Source organism: Neolamprologus brichardi, chromosome 22, assembly GCF_056152115.1.
Source record: "Neolamprologus brichardi isolate AB-2024 chromosome 22, ASM5615211v1, whole genome shotgun sequence".
Classification (NCBI taxonomy): Eukaryota; Metazoa; Chordata; class Actinopteri; order Cichliformes; family Cichlidae; genus Neolamprologus; species Neolamprologus brichardi.
Window position 1 is genome coordinate 18784861 of NC_142124.1, and position 21094 is coordinate 18805954.

Genomic DNA, 21094 nt, shown 5'->3' on the forward strand with positions numbered 1-21094 from the left:
TTCTTCATTTGTTTCAGTAAATCAATTTAATTTCACACTAATCCATTACTGATTATTATAATATTAGTTATTTACTCTTTACTTTGGGATTCCTTTACCAGTGCCTAACGTTTATGCATCACCTGAGTATGATGCTTTACTTTACTTCATATTACTTGAAGCATTATCTACCACACAGACCCATCGGGCCATCGGGTCTTTATTTTTCTTTAATCATCCATTTTTGGTCATTTATTTTAATGTGTTACCAACCCCCCCGGCCCCCCCACCCGACATCTTTCTGGAGTCTAAAACATATTAATGTAATGTATATATAGCTGCTGTTTGCGCTTTCTTTAACGTCACCGTGACTCGCTTTCTTTCTTCAGAAGACTACTGTTCCCATAGTTCCAGAGGTGTAAAGTAAAGGCAGCTACGGGTGCCCGGATGGCTTTGACAGTCAGGCACGTTGGAGAGGCACAGCCGAGACCGGAGCGCACGAGAGACAGAGAGCTGGAATTGCAGAGGCAGAGACGCACGGGCGCACGGTCGATTTTCGCCTCCCGCATAGTGGGGAGTCCCGCGCCTGTCACCCCAAACCGAAACACAGTGTTCGCAAGCGGCTGTGTCAGCACCTGAATTAGAGAGAGGACGGTGAAGCAGCACCCCTGCTCCTTATTTTTTACATTTTCTCCCCTTTCTGTTTTTTTGCTTTTCCGTCTTTTGTGGTGCAGATATTGATGTGAGCCAGAGGAGCGGTTTTTCTGTTGAGCCGCTCGAGACGGTGGCGCGCGGCGGGAGAATACAGCGTTTACATTGATGTGGGAGGACTATCTCCTTCCGACACGGGGAGCTGAGATGAAGGGGGAATGCTGCTCGCTGACGGCTGCAGCCGTCAAGGCAACGGCTCCGTGACCCGGGCGGGAAGAGGAGTGAGCGCCGCCGCCGACAGCTGCGCGAGCCCCTAGCCAGCGTTGACACCGCGACAGCTCCAGCGGGCAGCGCGAGCCCCCAGACTCTGTGTCCCTTGGTGAGTGCGCGACTTATGTACAAAACATTCAAATTTTGCTCGCCGTCCACTCAGCCAGCTGTGCTGCGCACCTCTGGCTTTCTTTCTGAGTTTTAAAAAAAATGTTTTTCTTACACTAACCTCATCGGCGCAGTCACCTGGACGGAGCTCTGCATGCGTGCCGCTCGTGCTGCTGGGTCATCTGGGCTTTACTGTGGGCATGCAGCGTGTGTGTGGTTAGACCTTAAATGATGATGTTCAGACACACACGCGTGCGCTCACACACACATACACACGCGCGTGCCGTGCGCGCAGTGTAGTTTCGTGCGTGAACCCAGTGTACCCTCACCTGTTTTTCCTCACTATTTACAAGATTCTCACCTCTTAGCCTCATTATCACTGAATATATATGTACAGTGAAGGTAGGGCAGCAGTGTACAGTAGCACCCCGGGTACTGTCACACTGCTGACACACAAACACAGACCCACACACACACACATGTTCTCTTCTGTTCATTTAATGTCTGCACAGATTTTTACCTGTGGGTCAGCTTGATTGGACTTTTCTAATATCTATATATTTACATATCAGTGTGCACGTAGTACAGATGTAGCTGTGAGCACAACTCCTGCTGGCGGACAGATGTTTTTCTGAAGCAGAGCATCCATCCAGCCCTCTGGTTTCCTTCTCGGCAGCCCCCCAGATCTGTCACGGCAATAAGGCAGGACGCAGCAGCAGCACATCCTGCAGTGGCAACAGAGGCAGTGTGTTGGAGACAAGGCATACTCATGGTGGTGATTATCAGCTCTTGTCTGTGGTTTAGTAGAAAAGGAGGGAGGGGGTGCAAAGAAAAAAAGGAGAGAGAGAGGGTGCAGAGGAAGTGCAAGAAAGGAGAAGAAGAGGGGATGAGAGAAGTCAATGTCAGTGTCTGGGCAGTGACAGTTCGTTATTTAAGGGCCCCTCAGAGACGTGCACAGGCTGCCCTAGTGCAGGTGCTGTTAGTATGCAGAGTGATGCTCTGTCTGTCTGTCTGTCTGTCTGTTTCTCACTCACAGTCTCACTCTCTCAGTGGCTGGTTGAAGAGTGAGTTCTCTTTTTGGCAGGTCCACTTGGACATAATGAATAATTTCAACCCTCTGAATGCTGGAATGAAAAGGAAATGGCCTTACCTTGGCATTCAGCCGCTGTCTGTCAGACTTGTCTTGAGTGCATGGTAGTGTGTGTGTGTGTGTGTGTGTGTTTGAGAGAGTGAGTGACAAACAGAGGGAATGTGAACATATAACAGCTTAGGCCCATTGTGCTTCCTACCTGTGTGAGCGGGGCTAGTTGTCATAGCAACGGCCTTGTAGCTCCGTTGATGTTCCTCCTGTCCTCATTGGCAGGGTCAGCGCACCTAACACACCACATCTCGTCTCAAATCTGAGTGTGTGTGTGCTTTGGAGGTATCTTTTGTTTGTGCCTTGCTGCAGTTTGTAGGCGTATAGGTTGATGGCACAGACAAGTCAGTGTGTGTGTGTGCGTGTTTTGAATGTGTGTGTCTGTGTGCGTGTAGCAAAGATACACCCTGCTGATATGACAGCCGACAGCTCAACCAATCACCTGTTTCCTCTCTCTCTGCCTATCAGCATGTGAGGTTGCCATAGTCAGACGTCCCCTTGATATGGAGGTCGTCATGGAGATGGAGAAGACAGAATGGACGCACATATTCACGTATAAGCGCACGCACACACACACGCACATAAACACACACACACAGGGCATGGAATGGTACAGTATAGCCACTGACTTCCACTGATTTCTCAGTGTCTTGGGAAGTTTTGAGCTAAGCAGGATGGTGCAACCTGTTGAATGGAGGTTTTGATGCATCAACTCTGCACACAGGGGTTTTCACGTCAGAGCCAGGATCATTGAGTAAAACTCTCTGTGGTCTTGTGACAAATCATCTGCTTAAGTTGAGCCGCACACACAAATCGGGATGCACCTTTATATTGGCCAAATATCTAACATAAAATAATGTTTACCAATTTTGTGCTGGCTAAACCTTCAAAGATATTGTGAGGATGATTCGAAAGACTTTGAAACAGTTTAGTTATTTTTGTCATACTGGAGATTTCCGTTTCTTTGTTGTTAAGGTGTAATAAATAACTACAAAAAACAAAAGAGAAAAAAAACAGAAAAATGCCGCCATTCTGGCAAATTTTTATAAAAATCTGCACTGGCTCATAGCTTCATAATTGGTGCATTTTTACATGCAAACAGTGGAGTTTAAATCTGAAAGGATATCCTATAGGAGATTGGATCTGTTCAAATGCTTATTCTCCAAAAAAAAAGGGACTCTCCTTAGTTCTGCAAAGCATCTGTCTTCTAGCTGTGTGCAAAACTGGCTGAATACAACAAAGTGAAGGGTTTTTTTTCTTTTTGAAACAACAGTTGAAGATCAATGTGGCTCTCAACTCTGAACCCTTCACAGCAGCACTCAGGGAAAAGGGAATTTAAACCATTATCTTAAATGAGTCCAGCAATTAATAATACTTTGTACTTGAAATGCCTCCCAAAATACAGAAGTAACTGATTGCAGAGCACAGATTAACCAACACACCACAAATAAGCCATTCACTGTCCTCAAAGCAACAGAATTTGGTTGGATAGCGTACAGAGTTGTTAGCGGTTCTCTCTAAATCTGGGATTTTCACCTCGTTTTGCCCAGAGGCCATCTTTATGCAATGACAGGAGGCCAGAGGCCAGTTAATAAACAAACAATAATATTTCTAATATAAAACAAATAAACATTAAAAAGACCCAACCTTTTTTTAAGACCTATGTAACATATCATACTGCATCCAGTTGTTCCACTGCGCTTTAGCTCCAAACGGTTACATGTAAACCACTCAAACACAACCTGAACCTCTTCAGTCAGTTTTATTAAAGGAGTTAGCCAGCTGGCACCCTGTGGTGGGTCTGATTTGTTGTTGAGTATCGCCATACAAACAAAATGAATGCTTATTGTGCTGTTGTTTCTAAATCATTGGTGGAAAAAAAGGAGGAAAAAAACTGACATCATGTACTAAAAGACCTCTAAATGAAATGTAGAGTGAAAGGACATTTTTCGGCATATTTAAAAACTTTTTCTCTGCAACAAGCCACTATTGGCAAAAAATAATAATTAGTCACTACTTTGTCCTTGGGGTGAAGGGTCCTGTCTTTTATGACTCTTTTTAATCTAATGGTTACCTGAAGTGAAATAGCTTTTGCCACAGGCAGGTAAATGTGGTTCAACTCCCACACACACACACACACTCACACACACACACACACACACACGCACGCACGGATGCACCCACACACACAGCAACCATTTAGCATTAGTGTAAGCAGTGTTTGTATGCTCCATTCTGTCACCTCCCACACGATACATTCATAAAACAGCTCCTCCGCGCCAAAAGCGGTGACTCAAGAGGAGACATCTACCCTTCTCTTTTTCTCTCGCCTCCTTCCTTCCTTTAACCCCACTGCTCTCCATACACCTGTCCTCCAGTCAGTGCCACCCTCCTCCCCCAACACACCTTTCTTTTTTCCTCCTTTCACTTGTCTTTTTCACTCCTTCAGCCTTTCCTTTCCTATATGTCCTTCCTCATCCCAAGTCCTCATTCTCTTCATCCCCCTTACCCCTACCTCCCGTACCCCCCCTCCAACGGGTCTGGTTGCAGCCGGTTTGAGTCTGACAGTGGAGAGGAAGCACCGACCTCTCACCTCCGGAGGATGGAGCGAGGTGCGGCGGGGTGTGGGGATAGGCAAGAGGAGAGGGATGATGGAGGGCAGTGGGGTGGAGGGGGAGGCTTGGGTGGGGGGGGGGGGGGGGGGCTGCTGAGGGAGAAGGCGAGAGAGAGGTCAAAGAACAGGAGGGATTTGTGAGGGAAGAGAGCTGGGGGAAGGGACGGAGGGAGGGAGAGCACATGAGACAGAGAGAGGACAGAGGGGTCAGGAAGGAGAAAGGGTGATAAATGAAGGGAGAGCTGCAAAGATGGAAGTATGGGGAGGGAAGGATTGACCGGCGCAGAAGGGATGAGAAGGAAAGAAAGACAGAGTGTGAAGCTGCTGTGTACCTCCCTAACAAGCTGGACAGAATCAGCTCAATTATTAAAGAGGAGCGAGAGATGGGGAAAACACGCAGACACAGACGTACACGCACGCACAAGAAGCATCTCTCCGTGTCTGGGCTCACAACACGATCGCATCATCATCATCGCAGACACACACACACACCTATCTGCACATGTGCAGCTTTGTGTTTCTTAGAGTTTCTCTCTTTTTTTTTTACAGCTGTGTGTGAGTATACATGTGTCTGGGTATGTGTGTTTAAAAACAGTGAGTCAGAGGATAAGCAGAGACTTGTTAGTGATTCTCCTCAACACGCACCCCCCACCCACCCCCCTCCTCACCCCCCCACTACCCAATTTGGCTTCAGCGCCGTCTCAACGTTCCACCAGCGTGGCTTCAATGTCGTCCCATCAATATGAACAGATAATCAGAGCACTAAGGGGTCTGTCTATAAATCCCCACTGTGAGTATAGTTCTCACCCTCTTCCCTTCCTTTCTTCTCTACCCTTCTTGTCTGTCTTCCTCCCTCCTCCTCCTCATCTTCCTCTCTCTTGCCCGTTCCACCCTTGTTTCTAGTTCTCTTTCTTCTTTCCCTTTTCCCTCCTTCTCTGAGGAAGTGTATGCCCCCAAGGGACGAAAAGATTCGCTACCTTCCAAGAGAGAAAGAGATTGTGAGCGGCTCTCTCTCTATATATGTGTGTGTGTGTGTGTCTATGTGTGAATGTGTGTCCTCCACATATGTGCGTGCCAGGATGATAGTGTGTGCGTGCGTGAGAGTGAGAACACACACTTCCTGAGACGGAAAGGGAGACAGCGAGAGAGAGAGAGAGAGAGAGGCAGGGGATGAGCAAGTGAGGAGCAAGTGAGAGACTGAAAGCAGGAGGCTGTGGAGGGGGGAGGAGAGAGAAAGAGATAAGAGAGAAAGACAGAGACTAGTCGGGGAGAAGGGGGAAGATGGATGAATGCACTGCGCACCAATTGTGTGTGTGTGTGTGTGTGTGTGTGTGTGTGTGTGAGAGAGAGAGAGAGAGCGATGGTAAAGAGATGCAGGTAGACAGAGAGGGACGGAAGGGTTTCTTATCCTCTCAGCAGAAGTCATAATTTCTTAGAGCGTGCACAGATGTGTGTATGTGTGTTTCGTGTGCATGCCTCATTGTGTTTGTGTCTGAAAGTGTTACCTCGCACAGGCTTGAGGCCAAGAACCACAGCACAGAGAGGTACAGTGGTGTAGCGCTGGTGTGTAGTGTCAGCCGTACACGTGTGTGTGTGTGTGTGTGCGTGCGCGCTTTCTGAGAAATGTGTATGTTGAGGCTGTGGCTGATGAGCTGTCAGTACCTACAGTTGGAATGTTCACAAGGCGGCCATTGTTGTTCAAACAGCCAGCAGCCTTCTCCTTGGCAACGGGCGCTGCAGCAGCGTCTCCCACAGCAACTGTGGAACAGGAGTATGGAGGGAGGAGGAGGAGGAGTCAGGAAGTCAGGGCCGCAGCACGGAGGCCCCTCTCCAAAACACTGGCCTCAAGGTCTGAGTGTGTGTCGGGGTCCAAGCATCTGGTTTGTGTGTCCTCGATGTGTGCGCTGGATGTGCGTGACTGTTTTCACGTGTGCCGGTATGTGTGGCTGTTAAGTGTGGGTTTTCATCAGTGTCAGTGTGTAGCATGCTTCAGCGTGTGTGTCTGCGTGTGTGCGCACCTGTGTGAACTGTAAGTGGGAGTGTTTCTGTATTTGCACCTAAGTGGTTGGTTTCATCTTCCTGTATTTGCATGTGTTTGTGTGTGTGTGTGTTTTTCCAGACATATCCCTGTGTATGTGTGTCCTTGTTCATGTGTTTCAATGCGTGCGCACATGTGCACACTCCTCGCTGTTCCCAGCTGGCGCAGTTGGTCACATGACCCGAATGAGGGGCGGCCATCAGCAGCGCCAGTAAACTGCCTGCAGGAGAGTGAGAGAGAGAGGAGAGAGTGTCAGGCTGAGTTGAAGATGAGGAAGGGGGTGTTGGGGAGTGGGAGCTGTGGGAGAGAAACTAGGGGCAGGAGGTGGGTGGTGGTGGTGGTGCGAGAGTGGGGGGTACTGGGGAGATGAGAGAAGGAACAGTGAGAAAGAGGAGTGAGGAGGGGCTAAGGAAGGAAGGGGTAATACGGTCCTGCTCGTCTTAAAATAACTACAGCATGTAGGTTCCTGCAGAAACAACAGGAGAGAGACAGGCAGACAGTGAGACAGTCAAATGGGGGGTGTTGTTGGTGGTAGTGGTGGTGGTGGTGGAGGGTCCTGGTTTTGTGTTGTCTAGTGTTTGGAGCTACTTCTCCAATCCCCTGTGTGCATCCTTGGCTGAGCTGCCACTGTATCTGCTCTGTGTGAAGTCTGTTTACGTTAGATGCGTTTCTGTCTGTCTGCCTCTTTTTGTTTGTCTGCACATATGGTTTATGTGTTGGTCTCTGCTCATTGATATGCTTTGTGTGCATCCTTGGTGTGTGTACGTGCGTGTGTACGTGCATGTGTTCGTGCGTGCGCGCACACGCCTACTCTTGGCAGGAGATACAGCGCGCGCACTGATGATGGAGATCATTAGGAATTTCCTGCAGCTGGGAAGGTGGTTGCAGAGGGGGGGGCGGGGCAGCAGGACGGGTGGGATGTGAGTGGGTGAGAAAGAGAGGAGAGGTCAGAGTGAAAGAGAGTGTGGGTGGGTGGGTGTATGCGTGTTTGGGGGGGGGGGTCTGTATGTAAAGGGTGTTCCTTGGACTGTCTGTGTTTGACTGACGTGTGTGGATGGAGCTGCAGCTCACCAGGGTTCGGTGTTGTTCTGAGGGGATGTTGATGGTAATTTGTGTGCGGGCATGTCGGCGGTCTGTACGTAACACCGCTTTGGCACACTTACCAGCACCTCGAGCTCTCAGACAACCCAGATCTGCTGATCAGAAGAGTTTGCATATGGTTAAAGCTTAGCTGCTCACTGTTTTTGCCTGTTGGGCTGCAGTGCACTGCAGTCGAGACAGGACCTTATAACTTGAGTTTTACTCTTTGTTTATTGAGTTAAATTAAAACTTTTGAGAAATTGGCTAAACTAATAAAGATTCAATACTGAAAACTTTTTTTGGAAGGGAAAAAATACCTATTATCCAAATGTCAGACAGCTATTTTAAAGCTGATGTCTAAGTTCTGTTTAGGTTTAGCTTAAATGAGGATATTCTTGTGTATTGTAATGCAGCTCAGAATGAACAAAGTTAAGTCTTCCTTCAGACTAATGGAAAGAAACTGCTCACATTTAGTACTTTTACTCTTCCAGACTTTCTCTACTGGGCATTTATGCAAATTAGCGCATATTTAACAGGATAATACCTCATTAACATAAGTTAACATAAAACTTGTATTGTCTCGCTACAAGGAATCGACTGATAAGAGTTTCACGGTGACTTACTACTAATGTTCCAACTTTTTGCCTGTAAATACTACTTTCCAATAAAAATGTGTTGACATTTTTACAATTCGTAGCTTTAGAGTCTCTCACACTCTGAGCCGGAGCTCTCCACTTTACATACACCAGACTCTTCAGTTTTATTCCCGTCTATATTCTGTAGAGAGATTTGTCCCTATATTGTTCAGAGGTTGATTTATAGTATGATTTAATCATAAAAATGTTTTCCTTTTCTGGTTATGAACAGCATTGTCCAATTTATAAAGTGCCAAACAACATTCCCTTTGACTCTGCAGATAAATATTATAATGTAACAAGAATCGTGATCCTGGCTTTATCTGGAGTTCAGTTTTCCCTTCTGGAAAAGTAGGCAGATTAGTTCATATTTAGATAGATAATGCCTTATTTGCATACGTAAACCTGAAACCTCAGCAGAACTTCCAGTATGTACAAAAACACCTTCATGTAAGTAATCAAGTGTGGCATATCGATTTACCTGTATTGTCTTTCCTTAACCCTTGAAAACCTACTAGGACTAACCCTTGAAGGTCTTTTCTGAACTGAGCAGTTTCTGTCATATTTCAGGCCTGCTTACACAACAAAATGACTGGATCTGAAGTTAATGAGGGTGGACTTCGCTTTTCTTACTAACCTCGTCTTCATTGATATGATGTCAAAACTCATCATACAGGGTAGATCGTCAAATGTTGCATTTATGGGCCAAAGTGTTAAAGTGCAACATCATGTAATGCTACTATATGGTACTGACACTACGTAATGTGTAATGTGTGAAGCTGGAGCGACAGCGCCAGTCAACAACTCAACAAGTTGCTTGGTCACAGTGTCTCATTGAGAAATGTTGGATAACCGAACGTTATATTCTGGATATCAAACCAATCACAAACAAGCAAACAATAAAGCCTCGCATCTATAAAGACTTAAAATTATGATCGAATAGCCAAATTTGAGCGATATCAGCTTTGCATTCACCTATGGAAAAGGGGTAAATACCCCAAAACCGCTGCCTGCACGCGTGTCTGCTACATTTTTAGAAAGTACACACAGTGTTGCTGTGTTTTTCTCATGTTTCCGTTCACCGATGATTTCCGTGGAAGGATTTTATTGTTGCGTGTATGTTTGTTGGAGCCGAAGGTTGGGGTTGCGTCAGGGTTGAGGTGATGGAGCGACGAGAGCCCGACGGTGTAGTCGAGCCGCTGCGCGGTGTCACTCAGCCTCTGCGGACCCCTTGACCCACTTCCCCCTCCCCACCTCTCATGCTTCTGCTGGCCTCACATACACTTTTTCCATCTTGCTCCCTCTGTTTCATCCCCCCTTCTTCTTCTTATCTGTCTAAACCTCTCGGTGGAGCCCCCTCCTCCCCTCACCACCTCTCTCTCTCTCTCTCTCGCTCTCTCTCACTCACTCTCTTCTCTATGTCCCCCCCCTCCCTTACACCCCCCCATGCTGTTTCGGTGCTGCTGCCTGTCTCTTAGCAACAACTGCACACCCGTTAGAGCTCAGTGAGTGCTTTTACAAACACACCCAGGAAGACACACTTATACACGAGCACACTGGTGCGTGCGCGCACAAACACAACCATACACACTGGGTCTAGTTCCTCATTGAGGGTTTCTGCTGGCAGGCCTGTGAGTCTGCAAGCCTTTGTGGCAGTGAGATAGATGGGAACAGAATAGATATGCTTTACAGCTACCATGTACAGAGTCATTGCACCTCTTAGACTACGCACCAACAGGCCAGTGGCCCAAACTGGAAATTGAGAGGTTCGAGTCTCTCTCTCTCTCTGTCACTCCCTCTGTTTCTTTTCCCCCGCGTGTGCACAATTAGACCTAAAAGTTTTCTGAGAAAAAAAAAGAAAATGTGCAAGATGAAAACTGTTCAAACAGTATCATTCATACGAGAGCTGCTCTTTGTGAAACAGATTCAACAGATCATCATGTGGGAGCAGCGCGCACCCTCGGCTGTTTTCACAGAGACAATACTACGCAACTCTGTGTTCCAAAGCCCCAGAGCCATTCACAGCAAAAAATGCACCAAAACGCATTCGCTACGTATGACGGTGATTACATTGGAATGGCGGCTGATGGATGCCAGGAGTGTTTGCTTAAAACAATGAATCACAGTGGGAGCATTTGATTGGCTGGCATCTAAAACCCTGTCAGAAAACCCCCCGCAGAGCACAGTAGAGGGATATTTGCATGTTTGTCTTTGTTTGGCGTGTGATCGTGCATGGGTTCACATGTGTGCGTGATATGTCTGTCTTTATGTGTAAATCGATGTGCGAGTGTGTGGGAGGATGGAGCTGTGGGGGCATGTTTTGCATGCGCGTTTGTGTGCTGGCATGTGTCGCTGGTGCGTGTGCGCCTCTGAGTGACAGCGCGTGCACGCATGTGTGTGCGTGTGCGCAGCGAGCGCATGTGACGCAATGCTTAATTAAAGCATGTGCTCTTCTCGTTCTCTCACAAACTGGTCAGATGAAGCCTTAATTAATGAGCGCTGTTAATTAGACGAGAGAGAAAGTGAGAATGAAAGTGGGAGAGGTGGAGGGGGGTGGGGGAGTCTGAGGTAGCGCTGGGAATGGGGGGGCTGTGTGGGTGAGAGGGGGGTTAAAGAAAGTATGTTTAGCGTGTTTGTGTTCATCTCCATGTTCGTCTGTCCCAGTTGTGTCATTCCTCAGAGCAGCAGAGCACCGAGGTTTGCTCTGCTCCATGTGTGCAGCCGCAAAACTCTGCTACAGCGAAACTCCCACTTCTTCTCCTCTACTCCCTCTACTCTTTTGTCTTACTCTCGCCTCCTCTTCACCAACTTTTGCTCCCTCATTTTGCCAAAAATCTGTCTGCCTGTCTCTGCCCCGCTACCAACTCAATCATATCTTTCACCTTCCTGTTCTTCTTCTTTTTTCTCTCACTCTTTTCATATGTTCTCACCCATTCACTCTCCCATTCTCCCATGTCTCACACTCCCCCTTTCTCCATCCCCGCCTTTCTCTCTCTCTCCCTGTCCTTCACCCTCCCTCCTAATCAGAGCCATATGTTGGAGAAGGAGGCAGGGAGATCTGACGATGGACATAATTGTGTTGAATGTAGACCGTGCGGTACAGTGTTGGGAGTCAGCCGTGTGCGTGTGTATAAATTAAGTTTGCAAATGTTGCGTTTACTTGTGATTGGATGCAGTCACATGTGAGTCTCACACCACACGGGGCTGAGATTTCACAGCACTTCTGCCTGCACTTCTCCCCATGCTTTGGGTTTCTATAATCCCTCCATCGCTCCTGTCTTTCTGTCACCTTCATCTCTCCATCCTCTTAACACCTCTCCATTCACCACCTCTCTGCTTCCCCCTGGTGGATGTGATTATTCACACATTCTCATTCTTGTTGCACCCTCAGAGTCTAGAGCTTTGTAATGCATTTGGAATAGTTTTGGTGAAACGTGGCATGAGCAGTGACAGTGTGTGTGTGTATGTGTGTGGGCGCGCGCACCCATGTCTGCTGTGCGACAGGATTCAACAGTTGAATTTCTTTGCATTTTTCAACAACATATACATCCTCTCACTCAAATATCGCACATGCGGCAAAAACATTACTGTCGCGTATTGATGATCCTCTGAGTATTTATACCAGCATACACTTGTACCCACACTCTGCTGGAACACATCAGAATGAAACACTAACTACAATTAGACTTTAAAAATTTATACTGCAAGTCATCCTCCAAAATAATTGCATGAGATAGTGCAGCCCGCACCAAAATACTGATTCTAGTCTGGCCTGATGCATGCTGTGACATCATGTACTAATCTCTTTTTCTCTTGTTCTTTCTGCTCCACCCTCCTCCTTTCTTTTTTCTCCTTTCATTTCCCCCCACTCCGCATTTTCCTCCACCTTCTTCAACTCTTTGTCCCTTCCCCCTGTCTGTATCTCTATCTTTCTTTCTCTCACTCCAGCAACCATGGGCAAAAGACAGGAGCAGAGGGGAGAGGGAGAAGTATGTGAGCTCTCCACTGCAGTATTGATGACCCAATGATCCCCTGCAGAACAGAGCCAGTCAGGCAGACAGAGTGAGGCTCAACTCAGAATCAAAATCAGAATCAGTGCCATGATCGTTTGGTAAAAGCAACAAATTGAACAGGATATGAATGGTAAATGTAATCTAATGTTGTAATGCTGCTGTGTGGGTGGCACAGTTAATAGAGGAGAGTGCATCATGGATTAGGTTTATGGCCCATTGCCAAAAATGTTGACGATTCTATTTCACAATCGCAATTACATCTCTGCAAATTTTTCTACGTGTTCCATAATTTATGCTTAGCAAAAGCCATTTTTGGGGGGTGGGGAGACTCATGGGGTTTGGATTAAATGTCTTAAATTCAAGGAGGAGGTTTTAACATATTTATGGGCTTACTTTTCAGTTGGTAATATTGTTTTCGTATCTGTCTTTAGGTTTTTGAGTCTTCTTGCCAGCTGTTAGAGGACGACAGCTACAAAGAAGAAATACCCATTTACATAAATCTGAAAACATCCATCTTTTCCCTGCCTCAGTGCCAGCAAAACTGTGTCCTGAATGAGTAGCTTATCAGATCACCTGCATTCAGGCCAAACTGGGGCTCCAGTGGGCTGTGGTGAGGCTCGGGCTGAAGAAAAGGGGTGTGTGCCGGGGCTCGAGGAGCTCGAAGCGCTCGAAGGAGCGGAGTTCTGGACCAGGGAGCTCACGCTCCAGGGGGGGTTCCAGGATCCTTCTCATGATGGACTGGCGCTGGTAACATCCGACCACATTCCCTCCTCCTCTCCGTCTGCCCTGGCCAACGGCCTCCATCTTCAGAGGAGGCTGGGGCACAGCAGTTGCCGGCGGCGGCAGACAGAGACTCACACGACTGCTGAGACACATACGTTTGCAGAGACGTTTCGCAACATGCAAACACACATAGACCCAGATGTGCATGCACAGGCATTTTCTCATGCAAATATGGAGAACTGTGGACTCACGGATGTGAACTCACACGCAGCTTCTGTAGGGCCAGAACTCTCCAAATCTCTTACACCAGAGGCCATACACTCACCGCAGCCCTTGTCTTTGGCACTAGGCAATCATCCTGCCTCCACCAATCAGCTGGCAGCCCCGGTCCGAACTGCAGAGACAGACGTGCCCTCAACATTTTGTCCAGTCCCTGCTGGTCCAAACTCAAACACTGACTCCTCCCCACTTCCCATAGAGACAGAAAAAAAGTATGCACTCCGTAGCTCTGGACGTCCCCGCTTTCCCTGTCACCTGCGCAAATCCTCACGCCTCCGCAGAAGCATTGAGGATGGAGAAAAAAGAGCAGGGAGGGAAAAGGGAGGAGAGGAGGATGAGGAAGTATTAGAGGAAAAGATCTGGAGGGTAAAAGAGGAGGAGGTGGCAGTTGGTGATAAAGAAGAGCATTCATCTGTGGAGGCTGTTCTCCCTGCAGTTACCAGTCACACAGACACTGCTCTTGCTCTAACTGTACCTAAACCTGTTCCTAAAGCTATACCTAAACCTGGGCCCAGACTTGGCTATAGACCTGGACCTAAATCCAGGTCCAGGCCCTCAACGAAACCTGTTCATAAAGCAGGCCCTAAAAGCGTAATGAAACAGCGTCAGGCAGCCCAGGCTATCCACGATCTCTCATTTGGGAACACGCCCACAATCCCTGGATCTCTGCTAACGATGAAGGAGGAACCCGTTGCGGAGTTGAGGGTATGTCCTCCCAGTAATGGCAGACGCGGGCGTTTTGTTGGTGTAAGTTTATATTTTAGTCACATATCGCTGCATCACCACTTCTTTTTGATATTACATATAACGTCATATTATTCACTAATGAACATTGAGTCAATTTGCTGTCGCAGCTGTTTTACCTTTGTGTCTGCTTTACAGGTGAGGAGGATTGTTGTCAAAGTGGCACGCATTCCAGTCAGCCTTAGCCGGCGACAGAAGAGCTACAAAATTTCTAATCTGGAAACGATCACGGGGATGGAAAAGAGTACTGATGGCAACGTGGAGGGCTCAGAGGCAGCCCGAGAGCCAACTGCACTCCTCCGAATGAAAAACAACGGAAAGAGTGTGATGGTGATGTTCCCTCCCGGAGAGCTCCCTGTTATCCTCAAACGCAGGCGGGGACGACCGCCTAAACAGCCCCTGCCAGGAATACAGGGGGAGCCTCCAAATGCTGGGAACCCTGGTGGTAATGGAGACCAGCCTAAGAAGCCCCGGAGGCGGCGACGGACTAAACTCCCTTATCCTTATCCATCCTATGTTAATGACACGAATGATGTGAAAACCGAATATGGGGATGTTCTCTCCAAACTGGCCTTTTTAAACCGCCAGCCTCCTGCCACTGGCCGCTGCTCCCCCCCTCGTTGCTGGACACCTAGTGAGCCAGAAAGTTTTCATACCCCCTCAGAAAACCCCGGAATATCCACCCTGCTCCACCGGCTCACTGGGTTTAGACGCCCACGGGGTGGCAGAGGAGGAGGTGTTGGACGGGGAGGAGGAGCAGCAGGGGGGATCGGAGGCAGAGAGTGTAATAAGAGCACCTTCAGTGACTTCTTTGAATCTATCGGAAAAAAGCGGAAACTGAGCCCCCTGTCTGAGCATGGATTACCTAGGAAAAGAGGGAAGGGTGTGGGTGGAGGTGGGGTGGGCAGAGGAGGCGGTGTAGTAGGAACAGTGCCTGGGGGTGAGAAAATAGTCAGGAGGAGACGTATGAAAAAAAATGGTGCATTCAAAGGGAGTGGGGTGTCCATGGGGCAAGACTGGCCCAATGGGGCAGGTGGCTGGGGTGAAGAGGGACCTATGGATAAACAGAAAGGCTTGGGTGGGTATCAGCTCTGTGGAACTCCAAGGGGGGGCTTCTCCTCCTGTGAGCTTGGACGGGGAGGTGCCTACAGCAGCCCAGGTGGGAGCAGAGGGGTTGGGCCAGCTGGGGAGGACTCACAAGGCCTCTTCGCTGGTTATTTCCGATCACTGCTCGACTCTGATGATTCCTCGGACCTGCTGGACATCTCCTCTGCACAGTCTGACCCCCGCAAAGCTTCATCTACCCCTGGATACGAGCCATCCAGCCCAGCTACCAGTCACAGCTGGTCTACCGCATTCTCTAAGTGGAGCACTAAGGGTGCAAGTTCTGGGGCGGAGGGTTCAGGCCAGACACCTGGCTCCTCAAGCAGGCCTCCATATAGCTATGTCAGCCTGGCCCAAACATCCCCCACCACTTCTACCTATCCTAAATCCACTCCTCCATCTCTCTCACACTCTCCTAGCTCCCCCCATCCCGCCTCTTATGGCCACTACTCTTCTGGCTACTCCTGCTCCTCTCCTGTGGTGCCACAGAGATCCTCAGACTGCAGCTGGTCTGGTAACAACATTGGCAAGGCCAACCCTGTCGGTCCAATGGGTTATTCTAGCTATCAAGCCACAGCCAAGCGGGGCTACGGTGGATATCCAAGTGCAAGTCATTCCTCTGCAATGCGGGGGGACTCAACAGGGCCAACGTCACCTGGAGGAGGATACATGTCTGTGGCCAAAAGTAGCCCCTTCAGCTCCTCCTCCCTAGAGGGTTACAAACAATACAACGCCAATCAGTGGAACTTCAGGTAAATCACTTCTACCACTCAGGTGTCATTAAAAGAAATCCTACATTAACTAATAGAAGTAAATCTTAAATTATCACACAAACATTTGACTTGGTCTTAATGAAACTTAAATGTAAATGTAGGTAATTAAATATTTTCTTTGACAATAAACAAAAAAAAAAAGTGCAAATCAGGCTTTTACATATCTGAAAAACCCGATCACGTCTGATGATTATATTTCTCAGTATGAATGATTCACTCCAGCATGCAATATCAATATCACCATGCCCGCCTTGTGAAAATTAAAATTTTGGCTAAATATTCCTCATCCTTACCCAGCTTACAAGTGCATTGTCATAGCCTGCCACTGAGATTTCTCCTGTTACTAATTTGTGAAACTGCAACAAAGAGCAGTGAAAACTCTTTTGCACAAATACTGCGTAAGTGTTTTTATTTATTGTATAATATATGTTGGTATTCTTATTATTTATTTTTTTCAGACAAGGTTACAGTGGCTGGTCAACAGACAGCTTTGGACCTCAGTACCATGGCTATAGTGAATATGGATCCAATGAGTCCAAAGACATCTTGGATATCTCCAACTACACCCCCCAGAAGGCCAAGCGACAACCTTTCCCTGAAAGTTTGTCAGAATCTTCTTCTGACTCTTCACATCTTGGCTCCGCAGCCACTAATAGTGGCCCTAGTTCCACATGTGGCACGTACAAACAGAATGAGGTTGTTTCTGTTAGTGGAGAAGGGGGCCAGTCAAGTCTGTCCAGCCTGGAGAAGCTGATGATGGACTGGCATGAGAGTGCCTCGGGACCTTCTTATAACTGGAGCCAGAACGTCCTCTTCCAGGGCGGGGGGACCAACAAACCCGGCCGTGGTCGCAGGAAACGGACTGAGCCACATTTAGAGAAAGAAGGAGTTTCTGCTTTGCACTCTGATTCCCCATCCAGTCCCTCACCAACACCTGCTCCTGGACCTAAGCGCGGAGGGGTCGGAGGACGGGGCAGGGGGTCAAGAGGAGGCAGAGGAGGTCTGTCTCCCTGTCAGAGGGAGAGGCCAGCGGGATCCAAAGGGAGGGGCAAGGCTGCGTCTACGTCAGCGGTGGGACCAGCAGTGGGACCAGCGGTGTCTGCTGTAGGTCCAGAGGGGTCCGGGCTGTTTCAGGAAGGGCTGGATTATTACAGTGGAGACAGTAGCAGCCTTTCTCCCTTGGCCACTCCTAATCCTGCACCACCTTCCAGCTACCTCCAGGACCCCTGTGAGTACCCCTCCCCCTATTCTGCCCACCCCTCCACACCATCCTCTGAGGAGCGATATCCGGCCTTATACCCTGGAGAATCCTCCTCTTCCCTCTCACCCAGTGTTTCCTCTCCCCCTTATCCACCCAAGCCCACCCCTCCTCCACACCAGTCCTACCACCTTGTCCCCTCCAGGACCTTCTCTCCCTCTTGCTCCCCCTCACCACGGCTAACACCCCACTGCGGCACTGCACTCAGTCCCTCGCACCGCCCCCCTCCGAAAGACCCCCAGTTTTCGCAGTACGACTCGCCGAGCTACTGCAGCTCCCCCTACTGGTACGGACAGACATCGCACAGCGGCAGCCCAAGCCCACACGCTCACTCAAATACAGCTGTGCACGCACACAGCAACCCGCACGCAAGTCCGCATGGGAGTACACCGGCTAATTCGCTCTCTAGCCCAAATGCAAACACGCACACACATCTGACTCCAACTCCGCACGACGCACATCATCCCAGCACACAGCCCCACCTGAGCTCACACACAAACACGCATCCAACATCGCACCTACAGAGCAGCCCTCTCTCGCACTCCAACAATCAACCCCACCTCAATGCACACACCAACCTCAACACCCACCTCCCTTCGCATACACACTCCAACCCCAGCCCTGGCCTCCATTGCCATGCAACACCTATGCTTTATGAGGAGCGCAGCCCTCCCGCCGCCATTACCCCACACAAGCGGGATATGACCTCCCACGCCATGAGCACGGGCCATCGGCAGGGGCCCTTGCCTCACTCCCCGTACCCCAAACCTCCCCTGGACTCTTCGCCCCATCAGGAGGACACTAGTGGCTACTCTGTGCCCCAGCAATCCTACCAAGGCATGGGACACCGCTACCCCTCCCAGGCGGCTCAGGGTGGCGGGGTGCTGTGCCAGCTCCTGGACCCAGCCGGTGATGACAGCTTCAGCGTCACAAGCCTGTAACGGCAGGTGAGTGTTTGACTGTCGAGGACAACGTAGGTATGGAAAAGGGTGGAAATGCATAAATAGATCCATAAACTGTTAAGCAATGAATATTACATAATATTCAACTGGATGTAGAAGCAAAATCATTTTTTATTACTGTTTTGTTATTATTAGACTTACCCCATAAACATGATCATAAAAGGCCAATTCATATCTTCAGTGTATCTAGGACACCAACAGTAAAGGCAGCCTAAAAGACGATGTGTGCTGATAGCACTTATTTGCAGAGCAACACTAACAACAGTATTTTTGTCCAATGATAAATGGAACAGGTCACCTTTTAGTAATAACCCATCAAAAACAATTTAAGCCTTGTCGTGCGAAGCTTATATCTGTGTGCATGAGCAATTTTCTGCCAAGAAACTTTTACAGTAAAAGACGCTACCTTTAATCTGTTTTTGAGCTAATGGGGGGAAAGGACATCAATAATAAAATTGTTTTTCTTTTTTTTTTAGATCTAAGATACAAAATACTTTAAAAAGGGTGTAGGATGGTCTCCACCCACCCTGTAAAACCAAACAATGCTAAAGACATGGGTTCAAAGTTGCATGTTTGAGCCCTGCTCTGCACACTCTCTAGGACCACATTTGCACATTCTTTTTGCCAATTTAATGAAGGTTACAGGTGAATTTGAATGTGTTTTGCTGCAGTTTGTATTTCAAAACCTCTCTAGCTTGTTAAACCCCATATATTTATCTTTAGGCTGAAATGCAAAAGTGCAATTTTCATCAAAATGGACACATCGCTCTGACTAAAATATCCCAAAAATGTTTGTTTTTTTAATAGAAAGTGTGTCTCACATTACTTTTATTGTCTCTTCTGATCTCTTGTTGTCTCTCCCTCTCTCCGTTTTCCTTTCAGGTGCATTCAATTCAAGCTTTTACAGATTTGCAAACATTTTTTCTTTTTCTTTTCTTACTTTTCCTTTTTTTAAGGGGACTTCTTTGTGAGGGACTGCGAAATGAAGGGTGAGAATTTAGCTGCCAGCTTTTGGACAGTTAAAGCTTTAATTCTCCAGCACTGACAATCAAGATCAACTCACGTACTCGAGCATGCACATACACAAACGCACACGCGCGTGCAAACACGAGACACGCATGCGCGGATTTGTTCACTACCTAAACATGACCACATGAAGTCGTACGTGTGCGCACTCACACGCTGGAATGAGGGAACGGCCAGGAGGAGCTGACAGATGAATACCAGACGCTGACGGACAAAGACAAACCTATCTCCTCATCCCTTGGAGTCCTGCTGTGATACATGGAGGACTCTGTTTCCCTTAGAAGTCTAACTCACCAAATCTTTGCGTTATTTATTTTATTTTTTCTCTGTATCTGCAATGTGGGCAAACTAGGATCACACTACTCGCTCTTTCTCTCTGTGTTTTTTCCCCTGTTTTCTCTCCTCCTCTGCTAAACCAGCAACTGTGTTCTGCTCTCAGCTCTGCATTTCTGTCTTGTGCCCAAACTCGAACTGCATCTGAGCCCGAACTTCTGAAATGCCATAAGCCTAGCAAATGTCCCTCTCTGTGCACTCCTTGTGTTGTGTCCCATAAGAGAAAAAGTGGACTCAATCAGTTTCTGCTCTTGAAATACCAGCATCTGTACATATGACTCCAGCTCCAAGCCAGGGGGCCTCTGTTTCGCTGTGAAGGCCCATCATCAACTTGCCCTCCTCTGCGTTCTGCCATGGTTTCTCTGCTCTGTGGGGTGGGTGGGAGGGAGGGGTGGGGGGTTGGGGATACTGCAGCATGGAGACTTAACATCCTGTGTTTTGCTGTTTTAACTACAAGGGAAAGAGACATTGAAATTACACAACGGCCCCAAAGAGACTCTTGTTTTCTGTGTGTGAGTTTGAGACGGAGCGGCTGCGTTCGTGTGACATGCATGTTTTTGTGTGTACGTGTGCCTACATGTGCGTGTATGGGCGTGTGCGTGTGTGTGCCTGTGGGGTCAAAAGGAGTGAAGCTTCCCAGACACCAAAGTCTTGGCGGGGCCTAATTCTTTCTTTCACTCTCTCCCTTCTTTTTTCTGTGGTCTTGTGTTGTTTGGTGGTTTTTGTGATGAAAAAAAATAAATAAATTGTATATCTGTCTGTTACATATCATGTATGTATCTGAGGTGCAAAATATTTAAATACACATTCTGTTCTTGCCATTGGTAATCTCGTCTATAGCATTGAGCTTCTTTGCTGGATTAAGGGGGGAGGTGTGAGTGTGTTTGTGTGTGGCTGTGTTTTAGAGCCTCCCTGAGTATTGGGCTTTGCCCAGGCTGTCTGGGACTGTGAGCGAGTGTGCGAGCGAGCGAGTTCACTCAAGGACACAATTCGACAGGGAGTGAAAGGGAGGGGAGGAGAGGAATAGATGGTGGGGAGAGAGCAGGGGAGGATACGTTGGAGGGAAAAGAAAGAAACCAGACTGAGGAAATCAGAAAAAGGTGTTGAATTGGTTCTTAAAGCCATTAAAACAAAACAAAAAAATGCGCAAAACTGTAGTTTCACAATTCATCCAAATAAGGAAATGTTTTAAAGCAAGCAACCAAAGAGTGCTGGTACGGGAGAGAGCTGACAGGAAAGGAACCCATGCCTATTTCATGCCCTCGCAGGGAAACTTGCTACTATACGGCAAATACTGTACATCTGCAGCTTGTGTATATGCATGTGCATGCCAGACAGAGAATTAGAGAGAAAGAAAGCAGATGGG

The 21094-nt window shown here is 48.0% G+C and overlaps 1 protein-coding gene across 4 annotated transcripts; it reads left to right on the forward strand.

Annotated features, from left to right (window-relative positions):
* Positions 1-453: 453 nt before the first annotated feature.
* On the forward strand, positions 454-20089 carry ahdc1 (AT-hook DNA binding motif containing 1). Of its 4 annotated transcripts, none has more exons than XM_006787736.3 (7): positions 454-1009; positions 2615-2699; positions 12462-12656; positions 12958-14275; positions 14411-16128; positions 16608-18354; positions 19252-20089. In XM_006787736.3, the coding sequence occupies exons 4-6, from the start codon at positions 13079-13081 to the stop codon at positions 18346-18348; spliced, it is 4656 nt and encodes a 1551-aa protein (XP_006787799.2). In that variant the 5' UTR covers positions 454-1009; positions 2615-2699; positions 12462-12656; positions 12958-13078; the 3' UTR covers positions 18349-18354; positions 19252-20089. The 4 variants fall into 4 exon arrangements, with proteins under 4 accessions (XP_006787799.2, XP_006787801.2, XP_006787800.2 ...); XM_006787738.3 differs by having other exon boundaries at positions 12462-12575; XM_006787737.3 differs by lacking the exon at positions 2615-2699.
* The last annotated feature ends 1005 nt before the right edge of the window (positions 20090-21094 follow it).

Bases quoted from the DNA above. Each gene is read 5' to 3' on its own strand.
- ahdc1 (XM_006787736.3), top strand. From the start codon at position 13,079: ATGAGTAGCTTATCAGATCACCTGCATTCAGGCCAAACTGGGGCTCCA. The intron at 14,276-14,410 runs GTAAGTTTATAT...TCTGCTTTACAG, and splicing joins GACGCGGGCGTTTTGTTGGT to GTGAGGAGGATTGTTGTCAA. The intron at 16,129-16,607 runs GTAAATCACTTC...TATTTTTTTCAG, and splicing joins GCCAATCAGTGGAACTTCAG to ACAAGGTTACAGTGGCTGGT.